Source organism: Podarcis muralis, chromosome 10 (assembly GCF_964188315.1).
Source record: "Podarcis muralis chromosome 10, rPodMur119.hap1.1, whole genome shotgun sequence".
Taxonomy (NCBI): Eukaryota; Metazoa; Chordata; class Lepidosauria; order Squamata; family Lacertidae; genus Podarcis; species Podarcis muralis.
In genome coordinates, this window is record NC_135664.1 from 30986602 (window position 1) to 30998934 (window position 12333).

General features: G+C 44.5%; 1 protein-coding gene across 1 annotated transcript in view; it reads left to right on the forward strand.

Annotated features, from left to right (window-relative positions):
• Positions 1-1911: 1911 nt before the first annotated feature.
• Positions 1912-12333, forward strand: part of TBK1 (TANK binding kinase 1) — a 30965-nt gene continuing 20543 nt past the window's right edge. The window contains exons 1-5 of the mRNA XM_028746296.2: positions 1912-2071; positions 7430-7548; positions 8919-9059; positions 9825-9954; positions 11933-12114. Of these exons, the coding sequence (XP_028602129.2) occupies positions 7462-7548; positions 8919-9059; positions 9825-9954; positions 11933-12114 (540 nt within the window). The 5' untranslated portion in view covers positions 1912-2071; positions 7430-7461. The remainder of the gene's footprint in view (positions 2072-7429; positions 7549-8918; positions 9060-9824; positions 9955-11932; positions 12115-12333) is intronic.

Below are 12333 nucleotides of genomic sequence, written 5' to 3' on the forward strand. Positions count from 1 at the left end.
GCCTAAAAGCCACTTTGTGATGTCGTAGTAGGTCATGGGTAGGAAAACTAAGGCCTGGGGGCCAGATCTGGCCCAATCACCTTCTAAATCCACCCCGCGTATGGTCCGGGAATCAGCGTGTTTTTACATGAGTAGAATGTGTCCTTTTATTTAAAATGCATCCCTGGATTATTTGTGGGGCATAGGAATTCATTCATTTCCCCCAAAAAAATATAGTCCGGCCCCCCACAAGGTCTGAGGGACAGTGGACCGGCCCCCTGCTGAAAATGTTTGCTCACCCGTCATAGGTGATTACAAAATAAAGTTGTTATGGACATCACACTTTCTAAAGTACAAATCCCCACTTTTTGTATCCTCATCACTGAGCTGCCCTTTTGAGACCCTATCAGTAGTTAGCATTGAACTGAGATTCCAATGTTTCGTGTTGTAACTGCCCGTGTTTCAGAACTTTGAAACAGCAGTGACAAGTGCATTAATACACTCCAGCGCTAGGTTTAATTTCAGCACTATTTAAAACGTTGGGCAAAACATTCCTGCATTCCAGAGAGTTGGACCAGATGACCCTCATGGTCCTTTCCAATTCTATTGATTCTGCATATCGCTTGCCTTTCCACAAAACAAGTTCGCGAGCTCATTTGACACGCACACAGATGCTGCCTGCTAAGTTTTTGTCAGGCAGGTGAATTTGCTGAAATCTATGATTGCCTTCTTTGAGAAGGGTAAATAGTTCTGTTCCTGCTCATTTACTGGCAGTTTCTTTCATGGTGAAACAATCGGAAATATTGTTTGTGAATGCCTGTCACTTGCATCCAACTATATATCTGGTCTTTGCAAAACTTGCTCACAACATCTGCACTTTATATCCTTCCACCCTGGCCAGCCCCTTCCATTTCTCCCTTAGACGCAATTCCGTTCTGAACTGCGCCCTGCAGTTCAAGCTATGGCAACTGCAGGCCTAACTTGCAGGCTTATCCATTTGAGACATTGTTTTGGTAAGAACCCTGCACCTCATTGTGTATCTAAGTTGTTATCTCCTGCCCTTAAGCCTCCAAGGAACTCAGCAAGGCTTCCGTGAGGCCTCCTTTATCCTCACAACAACCCTATGAGGTAGGCTAGGCTGAGATAATGGAAGCCAACTCGTAGGGGCCAAAGTCCCTTCACTCCTCCCCCCCCCAAAAAAATTGAGGGGGCTGGGGGGGCACCAAGTGGATGGGCATAGCCATTCAAATGGTTTGTGTGCACCATGTCTTGCGATCAGTTGTGCAAAGGAAGAATGGATACAAAAACTTAAGAAATATGCAGAAATGGCAAAACATACTGGAAGAATAAGAAATCAAGATAACAAAACGTTTTGTAAAAGAACGGAAACAGTTTACGTATTGAATATTTACAGATAAATTGTAAACAAGATAAAAACATTGGCAGGAACATTGTAATAACCTGCAGCTTCATAAGAGTACGTATTTAAAGAAGATGAATAAATGAGAAAATTGAGTTATTTTGGATATGGAGAAGATTATTAAAAATAAATGTAAGGAACCACAGAAAGAGGGGGAAGGAAGTCAAGTTTGGAAATGTCAAAATGATGGTAAAATCAGTGAAATGTATAAATAAAGATTTTTAAAAAAGATTGTGCAGGGCTGCCCCCACCCCAGTCTTTTAATTGAAGTTGGCTGACGCCAGGATGTACTGCCGAGAGCCTTCAGCAGCACAACATTTGCGAAAATGTCTCCGCCTCCCATTGAGCCCTTTGGGCCTGTCCTATTTCCACGAAGGCTGCAGCAGGGGCTGGGCGCGCCTTACTCCCGAGTAAACCTGCTTCCTGCCTCGCCCCGCAGCAAGCAGGCAGGCAGGCAAGCGCGTGAGCCCCGGGACCTTCCCGCCTCGCCCGGGTCCTTTCGCACGGAGCTGCCCCGCCTCCGAAGCGTCAGGAAGCCGGAAGCAGGCGAGCGGGAGCCGGACGAGGGAGGCTGCTCGGCGGGCCGCGCCGATTGCGAGGAGAGCGGGGCTTCTTCGGCCGGGGGCTGCTTCCCGCGCTCGCCGTCGGAAGGGGCCTGTCGAGGGGACCCAGGTGAGGCGACGCGGGCCCCGGCGCGGGTGGAGGGGAGGGGCGCGCGCAGGGAAGAGGCGAAGCCGGCGGGGAACGTGGCTGCCTGGCTTTCGTTTTCGCCCAGGCGAGCGAGTGACGAGGCTTCGGCCAGCCTTTCTGCAGGCCCGACGGCAGCGGGGATTTCCCGGCACTGCCCTGCTCTGGTGCAACCCTCCGGAGAGGGGCGCTTCTAAACAGAAGCGACCCCCGTGCACCGCACGCAGAGCGACCCGGGAGCCGGGTTCGAATCCTAGGCTGCCCGGAGTCTTTGCTCCTTTGCCTTCTAAACATTTCGCCCTCTGAGCTGCGCAGTCTTCTCGACGTGCCCGCCGAGGAGCGAGGCCCGAAGTGTGTGCATATCTAAAAGATCCAGGAGCCAAAATTTATAATTTGGCAGAATATTCGGACTATATGATATGCATTTGCAATATTTAATGTGATTGGATTGGACTGTTAAAATGGAAAATGTAATAAAAATTATTTAAAATAAATCAATAAATAAAAGATCCAGGAGCCTCTGTTGGGCATTGAGCCAGCCCTCCTTGACTGCTCAGGGACTTGGTGGCACTGCTGCAACCTTCCGCTTGTTCTCCTCCACCTGCCACCCCGCTGACATTTTCTTTAGATGGCAGGTGTCACATTGTAGCTCAATCGGTAGAGCATCAGACTCTTTGTCTTAGGGCGGTGGGTTCGAGCCCCACGTTGGGCAAGAATTCTTCCTGCATTGCCGGGGGTTGGGCTAGATGACCCTTGGGACCCCTTCCAACTCTACAATTCCGTGATTCCTTCCTCCATCTCTTAACCGAGCACCCCAGATATTGTCCTCCTGCCCCTCGTGACCTAGCACTTACTTACTAGGGTGTATTCACACAGATACTCATTTATAACAGGATCGCTTGTGTGTAGCAGCATTCGCCGTGGATCAATCACCAGAAAGGTTTTCTGTTTCCTGGAATGCAAACATAATATTTGGCAGTGGAGATCCGCCTATGGGCTCAACTGTGAGGTGTTGGGTGATTTGCATATTTCTAATTGGAGAGCTTGTGTACAGAGTAGCGGCTTTCTCTGATTGCGCATGGAAGCGGAAGTTTCCTATTGCCCGAGTGCAGTCATAACATTTTGGCAGTAAAGATCATTTATGGGCTTAGCTGTGGAGCATTGGGTGATTTGCAGATCAGTGGCCAGCGTTACATAGTTTCTTGACGGGTTTGTTGCCTTAGATTCAGCTTTCACCCTCTCACAAATAGACTTAGGCCATTCAATGTTGACTTTTCTTTTGTATATCTTAATGAAATAATCTAGAACCTGGTGTTGCTGCAGGACTCTGGTACTGATGAGAGTTATTGTTGTTGTTGTTTATTCAGTTTACATACCGGCCTATACTTGCAGGTCTCAGGGTGCTTCACAATGTAAATTCACAATATAAAATCACAAAGCAGCTGGAGTGATGCAGGTCCCCCCCCCCCTGTCAAGGGGCTGGTGTCAAAGACTTAATTCCTGTTCCTCCTTACTTGAGAGTAAGCCCCATGTGAATTTACCTGGGGTTCAAAATAAATATGCCTATGCTTGTGCAGATAGGCTCATTGGGTAGTTGTGAATTAGCTTCTGTTCCATGAAAAGGTAAATATGATGACTTTGCTTCATCAGCTGGCTACAGAATGGGGAAGGAAGAATAAGGCTGCGATAATGTACATATGTATATATACATGCATGCATGTTTATGTGAAATTTCTTTCTCATCTTTCCTTCAAGGAGCTCAAGGTAATGTACATTGTGTGCTCACTAAGCCCCATTTTATCTTCCTTGTTGTGGGATAAATGAAGGAAAATGAGTTTTATTCTTAAGAAAGGTATGGTGAGGATGACCATGCCTGCCTTAAGACCAATTCTGTGAACAAAGAGGTTCAAAGGAGCCCCAAGGAGGGCCCCTTTGCAGAAATGTTTACAACCTGAGTTGTAAATGTCATACAGATTTGTAGTTCAGAGGTGAGCCGAGATAACAAGGAGAAATAGCAGATGATAGTTTAAGCACTAGTACACATGCTCAAATGCTTCATGAATATTATAAAACACATCCCTATTGTAAAAAACCTGCTAATTTGAATGGACATAGGATATACGTTATTGTTGGGGGTACCTGTTTTACATGTTCAGTTTAGGAGCAGACATGATGTAGGCGGATCGGGAAGCCGGTAAACTGCAATTTCTTAACCAATAGGAATTGTAGTAGGAATATTGAACGGTCTTAAGGTATAAGTTATCTGTGATGTGAACTGGAATGTGCAATCCCCTCTTTCCAGCAGGAGCTGCTGTCGGGGGGGGGTGGGGAGTTCTTTGCCCACAGTACTGTGTCAACCCACAATAAATCTGCTTATGCTTGATCGTGGTGTAGACTCCTTCTTTCAGAGGGAAATTTGAATCCCTCTGGGAAAGATCCCTGGGACAGATTTGTCCAACACTTGTGATGTAGGCTAGGTTGGTAGATTGCAACTTGTCAGCTGGAAATTCTTTGAAGGAGAAAGTGTGCTTGGAAGGTACAGTGTGTATTCAGTGATGGTCTGATACTCTTAACTTCTATACCAAGCTGGATCTATGATGTCATGCGGCATGCTTCTGAGCACATCTGCATAGAATTTCACCATATAGATTGTAAAGTTCTCTGCAAGTGGGCAGTAGTATAGTAGTGATTATTTATAGTAACAATACGCTAACCCTTCTACAGTAATGTCAACTTTGATGAAGAAGGAAGTGCATCTTGAAAATCAATCAAATACATTTTTAAAAGGAGGAGGAGGAAGAGGTGCATCATAATGAACCGCAATTGCTGCTAAGCTATTTCAAATTGAAGCCATATAAGAAGGTGGGGAAAACCTTTTTGGATTTATAAATCTCTTTAAATGCTTTTTAAAAAAGAAATCTGCAAGCTGCATTGCTAGAGACAGATGGATGCAAGGACAAGGCCTGCCTGTCTCCAGCAGGAGATTGCATGCAAAGCTATAGATCAAGAAAGGGCTGAAAAGTCTGTGGCCGCTTTTACAGGAGAATAGAAAGAGCAGTCAATCAAAGTTCTACCTGTTGCACCTCTTTTCCCTGTTGGAGTTTAGTAAATATATTGCGGCATGCTTGCAGAAAGAAATCTTCTTGTAAAACCTTTGGTTGAAGCGATAAAGAAAACATAAGGTTTATTACTCAGGGTAAATGTTAGCTCACACTTCAACTGACTTGAATTACGTAAATAAACTTGGAGAACCATTAAGCTACCTAAACAGGACAGGTGGGGAGAAGCAAGCCAATCTACCCAAACATGGGTAGATTTTTTCCTTCAGTCTCTGCTTTGCTGTTCTTCTACGTCTTATCTCAGGGGTCAGCAACCTTTTATCAGCCGGGGGCCAGTCCACCGTCCCTCAGACCATGTGGTGGGCCGGACTATATTTGGGGGGGAATGAATGAATTCCTATGCCCCACAAATAACCCAGAGATGCATTTTAAATAAAAGCACACATTCTACTCATGTAAAACACGCTGATTCCCGGACCATCCATGGGCCGGATTGAGAAAGCGATTGGGCCACATTTGGCCCCTGGGCCTTAGGTTGCCTACCCCTGACTTATCTCAATTGCTGATTCAGTGGTAACCATTCTTAAGACTTTCAGAGGCAGGATGGGCTGTGACTGTTCGATTAGCTAGCTTCAGCAAGCAAGGAGAACCATTGCCCATTCTCTTGTGTGTTTCTTAATTCAGGGAGAAGGATCCATATTGGAATTGCCTTGTCCCCATTCTCACTTTTGATAGGTTTCTGCTAGTGTTAAATCTCTATAAGCATCCCAGTCTGCTACTTGACACCTTGCAAATAAGTGTGCCGCTCTTGGCACATATAAGACAAAATGGGCAGAAAGCTGGAAAAGAAAATCAAAAGAGATAGAAATAAAAGGAGCCCTAGCATGGAAGGCTAGTTGTGAATATATCATAGAAAATGAATTAAGCTGGTAAGAAAGGATCAGAATGGAGTTAATATGAATGTAGTCTTGCTTTGAATTTTACATGGGCAGTTACAATATCAATACTGATATTGTGAAGCAATATTGTGATAATGTTTTGGAGTGTGGATCCCATTGGTAACATAATTTCCATGGTCACTTGTACAGTTGTATCATCTTTTTGCAGACTTTACACTTAAATGTGAACAACTTGACTAATTTTGAAAACAAGTGTAGAAAATGATAAAAATGACTAAATTTGAAAACAAATGTAGAAAATGATAAAAATGACTACCGTATTTTTCGCACCATAGGTCGCACTTTTTCCCTCCTAAAAAGCAAGGGAAAATGTGTGTGCGTCCTATGGAGCGAATGCAGGGGGGAGGCAGGCGGGAAAAGCCCCCAAGAGCCTCACACAAGCTCCGTGCGCTCTTGCGGGCTTTTCCACAGGAGGGAGAAGGGACTGACTAGCCGCATCAGTCCCTTCTCCCACCTCCCAGAAAAGCCAGGAGAAGCCGTGATCTCTTTAAAGGGGTTGCGCGGCTTCTGCGGGCTTTTGGGAGAGGTGAGGAAATCCCCCCACCTCCCAGGAATGCCAGGAAAGCCCTGTGCAGCGTCTCCCGGCAAGGAGAGGCTGCACGGGGCTAAAGGGGAAGCCAAAACAGCGAGCGGGATCCATCCCGCTCGCTGCCTTGACTTCTTCCATAGCTGCGCGCAACCCCTCTGGCAAGGAGAGGCTGCACGGGGCTATGGCTTCTTTAGCCCTGCGCAGCGTCTCCCGGCAAGGAGAGGTTGCGCGGGGCTAAAGAGGAAGCCAAAACAGCGAGCGGGATCCATCCTGCTCACTGCCTTGGCTTGTGCCATAGCCGAGCGCAACCCCTCTGGCAGGGAGAGGTTGTGCGCAGCCTGTACACTGCTCTTTGGGGTTGGGGGGGGGAAAATATTTTTTTCCTTGATTTCCCCCCCTAAAAACTCGGTGCGCCCTATGGTCCGGTGCGCCCTATGGTCCGGTGCGCCCTATGGTGCGAAAAATACGGTAATTTTGAAAACAAATGTAGAAAATGATAAAAATCCTATGGGGACTGAAAACAACACATAGAGTTCTGTTATTGGCCTCCATTTTATTCTGCATCCATATTCAGAAGTCAGAAATAAACCTTTCAAACTCCATTTCCAATAATAGGTTTGAACTAGAATTACTTCATCCTGTGGTTTCCAGGATTTCAGTGAAAAGGAATTTCTGAAACTATTCAGGCTAATCTTCCTAGGGTACTTCCCTTAGGTTTTGAATCAGACATGAAACTTTTGTCTACTATCACATGCACTGTGGCGATTAACTCCGGAGTATCTATTTCCCTATTCAGATCAAACAAGAATTGCCCAATCAGGAGCAAAAATGCAAAGCACTTCGAATTATCTCTGGCTTCTCTCGGACATTCTGGGACAAGGAGCTACTGCAAATGTTTTTCGTGGACGACACAAGGTTTGTATAGAGACAGAAGTTCTAGCTGTCTGCTGGAAAGGCTTTTATACGATCTTAAAGTAGTCTCTGTTGTCATTGTAAAATTAAATGGGATGGGTTTTTTTCTTTTATGAAATGAATATACAATGAGCAGTGCAAAATATTGGAAATACAGGAGGCATGACTAAGAGGGTCTAATTATAATACCCTTTTCACATGTAACATCTTGGCTCATGAAATATAAAAGATTTATCATACTGTAGAGTACAAGAAAATCTTACTGGAGATAACTGAAATCATATCCCTCCTTAATCTGAAGGTAAAGTGCTAGTTAGTAATTAGCAAGTTATTCACACTGGAACCTTTAGAAAATGACATTTATTCCTTTTTTGTTTGGGTATTGAAGTAACAGCGTTTAATCCAACATGGAATGGATTTTCTTTCCTCCCACTGTAAACCCCTGCACTACCAAGTCTGCTCTGGAAGGGCCCCAAATCCTTCAGATTTTGGGGGATAGGGAAGGGAAATCCCATTCTGCAAGTGGAAATTTTATTCACTCATGTATGGACACCCTTGGATTCAACACGTGCATTTTGAAATTGTCTGTCATCTTTCATAGTTACCAAGTATTTAAAAACAAGCACAACCAAACTTCCTTTCCCCACTTCTCTCTCTTTTTCCCTTCCCACATGCCCCCCCCCCCAAATCTTCTCTGGGTTTTTGCCCAATCCTCCTGAGGAAAGGGGATGTGGGTGGCGCTGTGGGTTAAACCACAGAGCCTAGGGCTTGCCAATCAGAAGGTCGGCGGTTCAAATCCCTCCTACGGGGTGAGCTCCCGTTGCTCAGTCTCTGCTCCTGCCAACCTAGCAGTTCGAAAGCACGTCAAGTGCAAGTAGATAAATAGGTACTGCTCTGGCAGGAAGGTAAACGGCGTTTCCGTGCACTGCTCTGGTTCTCCAGAAGCGGCTTAGTCATTCTGGCCACATGACCTGGAAGCTGTACGCCAGCTCCCTCGGCCAATAAAGCGAGATGAGCGCTGCAACCCCAGAGTCGGACATGACTGGACCTAATGGTCAGGGGTTCCTTTACCTTTACCTGAGGAAAGAGAGCAGAAGTTCCATTGTGGCCACAGAAATTGTTCCATGTGTGCATTGAGTTTGTTGGATACAACTCAAAGTGTAAACCCCTCCCCCCCACATTATTTTTAAAGCAAACTCACATACATGTTTATTCAGAAGTAAATCTCACTGTGTTGTGGGTTTTTATTTTATTCATATGCATAGTATATTTTTATAGTTTTGTAATGAATGCAGGAACAAGGTTTTTATTCCCTAGTCAATTGTGTGAAATGCTTTTTCTTTTTAAAAAAATACTCTCTATTTGTTTTACAGAAAACAGGAGACTTGTATGCCGTAAAAGTGTTCAATAACTTTAGCTTCCTTCGTCCCGTGGATGTTCAGATGAGAGAATTTGAAGTGTTGAAGAAATTGAATCACAAGAACATTGTCAAATTATTTGCCATAGAAGAAGAGGTATTTTTTAAAAACTCTATTGCTCTGGTAGCCTACTGAGCATTGTTTTATTATTTTATTTCAGGTTCCAGTGATCAGAATGCCTTTTCTTTGATTTGAGGTTCACGGGGACAGTGTATGATTTCTGATATGTTTTTGAACATTTATGAATGTGCCTTAGAAAAGGTTGCATTGCATTATTGCATATGATGTATATAATTATGAAACACCTGTTTGATTTTTAATAATGGCCCTTCTTTTTTTAAGAGTCTTCCCTTAATGACTGCATTCAATAAAGAATTGCTTTCATTCCAAATAATGGTGTGGCAAACACACATAAAGGAATTCATTCTTGAAGCTTTCCTTCTTAGAATTGCTCGTCATTCCTAATATCTGATGGCAATAACTAACATCAATTTCAGAAAAACTAGTCTCAATCAAGTATCAAGTCTCAATCAAGTATCAAGTATATTCTGGGCAGCCGAAAAGACTGAACTTTTGAGTGGTGGAGAAAAGAATGGACAAAAATCCTTGTAGGCAGTTTTCCATTTCTTCTCTCTTTAATTTTTAAAGACCATAAGTTGTAAATTACATTGATTTTATCTCTGCTCAAGATAATTTTATTTGCTTTTCTTTCTTAACCCATAGGAAAGGAACTTAGATCTTTCTTCTAAACTAACTGTGGGTCTGGCTAAACTTTTTGGCAGTGAAGCTTTTTTGCTTTCTTTCTGGCACTGGGACTTGTTGCATGTTAACTTGCAAACCTTTCATGTTTTTCTTTTCTAGACAACCTCTAGACATAAAGTCCTTGTTATGGAATTTTGCCCATGTGGCAGTTTATATACAGTTTTAGAAGAGCCAGCTAATGCCTACGGGTTGCCAGAAGCAGAATTCTTAATTGTATTGAGAGATGTTGGTAGGTGGAAGTTGATTCCTTATGTACTTTAATGTCACATAATGGGCTTACCGTATTTTTCGCTCTATAAGACGCACTTTTCTCCCTCCTAAAAAGTAAGGGGAAATGTGTGTGTGTCTTATGGAGTGAATGCAGGTGGGAGGCTCTGCTCAACGCTCCCTTTAAAGAGCTGTGTGGAGCGTGTGTGCGGCTCTTGGGGGCTTTTCACCGAGGAGGGAGAAGGGCTGCCTTTCTCCCTCCTTGGGGAAAAGCCCCCAAAAGCCGCACACACACTCCGTGCACTCTTTAAAGGGAGCGCGGCTCTTGGGGGAGCCTTCCTCCCGCTGCCCAGGAGAGGCTGCATGCGGCTATCCCATAAGCCAGGACAGCAAGCGGGATCGCTGCGCAGCGATCCCGCTTGCTGGCCTGTCTTCTGCCAGGAGAGGCTTTGCGTGGTTATCCCATAAGCCAGGACAGCCAAGAGGCTATCCCAGAAGCCAGATCCCTCTTGCTGTTCTGGCTTCTGGGATTCAGAATATTTTTTTCTTGTTTTCCTCCTCCAAAAACTAGGTGCGTCTTATGGTCTGGTGCATCTTATAGAGCGAAAAATACGGTACTTTGTTTATGGCACTGTCTTCGAATGCTTAGCCTAGTTTGAATGTGTTTGCATTCAGATATGGAACCATAGGATGGGTGCAATCTCATTTAAGTTTGGTTTTGACGCATGCAGGTGTACTAAGCTACACAGGGGTAACTTTTGCTGTTAAATGTACACATGCCACTCCCATCTATTAGAGTGTGGAGTGGATAAGCTAACAGGAAGTGGTCCTCCAAGAGTGCTCACGATTCCTTCCCTTAAGGAAGGCTGGTGTGCCAGTCGCATCCTTCTTGGAGAAAACAGACTGGACCACAGTGACACGTATCTCAGTTACGTCACGACTGGGCTACTGCAGTGCACTCTGCATGGAGCTTCTTTTATAATAATAATAATAATAATAATAATAATAATAATAATAATACTTTATTATTTATACCCTGCCCATCTGGCTGGGTTTCCCCAGCCACTCTGGGCAGCTTCCAACAGAATATTAAAATACAGTAGCCTATTAAACATTAAAAGCTTCCCTAAACAGGGCTGCCTTCAGATGTCTTCTAAAAGTCTGGTAGTTTTTCTCTTTGACATCTGGTGGGAGGGCGTTCCACAGGGTGGGTGCCACTACCGAGAAGGCCCTCTGCCTGGTTCCCTGTAACTTGGCTTCACACAGCAAGGGAACTGCCAGAAGGCCTTCGGCACTGGACCTCAGTGTCTGGGCAGAACAATGGGGGTGGAGACGCTCCTTCAGGTATACTGGACCGAGGCCGTTTAGGGCTTTAAAGGTCAGCACCAATGCTTTGAATTGTGCTCGGAAACGTACTTTTGATTCATGTTTGGAATCTAAAGCTGGTCCAAATGGGGCAGTTGGAACATTGACTATAGAACCAGCTATCAGGATCCTGCTATTCAATTGGTGCAATTGTTTCATTGACTTTTGGTCTGATTCTATGCCTTATTCAAAGTTGCTGGTTATCACCTTGGAAGCCTTAAGCAGGGCTCCTTCCATTCATGCTGTGATGCAGCAGAAGCTCTCACTGGAGAGGAGGAGTAGGGTGGTATTTTTTGCTAATTTCTCTTTCCCCATGTGCCACACCGCATACTGTTCCCGAGCTTTCCCCAACCTTACGGGGCAGATTTCCAATGGACTGCAGGGCAAAGGTGGGAAGAGAATCAGAAGAAATCACTCTCTCCTCCCCTGCTGCTTCTGGGAAGCGAATGCCGAAAGTGGAAATCTGTTCAGTGGAATGCTCCTTTCAGTGGAAACTCATTTAGAATTTCAGCCGGGATATTTGCATGCTTTCTTTCAGTGCTTATAAATACAGATTTAGAGGAGTAAATCCAATAAAAATATAACTGTCTTTTAAAATTTACATACATTTCTCTTCATTTTCCCGTGCATTTAAGTGGCTGGCATGAACCACCTTCGTGAGAATGGCATAGTGCACCGTGACATCAAGCCAGGCAATATCATGAGAGTTATAGGTGAAGATGGTCAATCTGTTTATAAACTGACAGATTTCGGGGCTGCTAGGGAGCTGGATGATGATGAACAATTTGTCTCCCTCTACGGTACAGAAGAATACTTGGTAAACCTACACACATTTTATTTTTTTCTTAGCCTTATTTGTGTAATCTGTTGATACTTGGGGCAAACATCTTAGCAACAGCCTGCATGGCTGCTAGCAGAATCTGAGTTGTGAATTCATTGATCAGCAACATATTGTGATGGAGATGCGAGTGGGCATCGGAGGAGGGAGGGAACAAAAGAGGGACAGAGGCCAGTTTTGTCCATGGCGCACATTCAA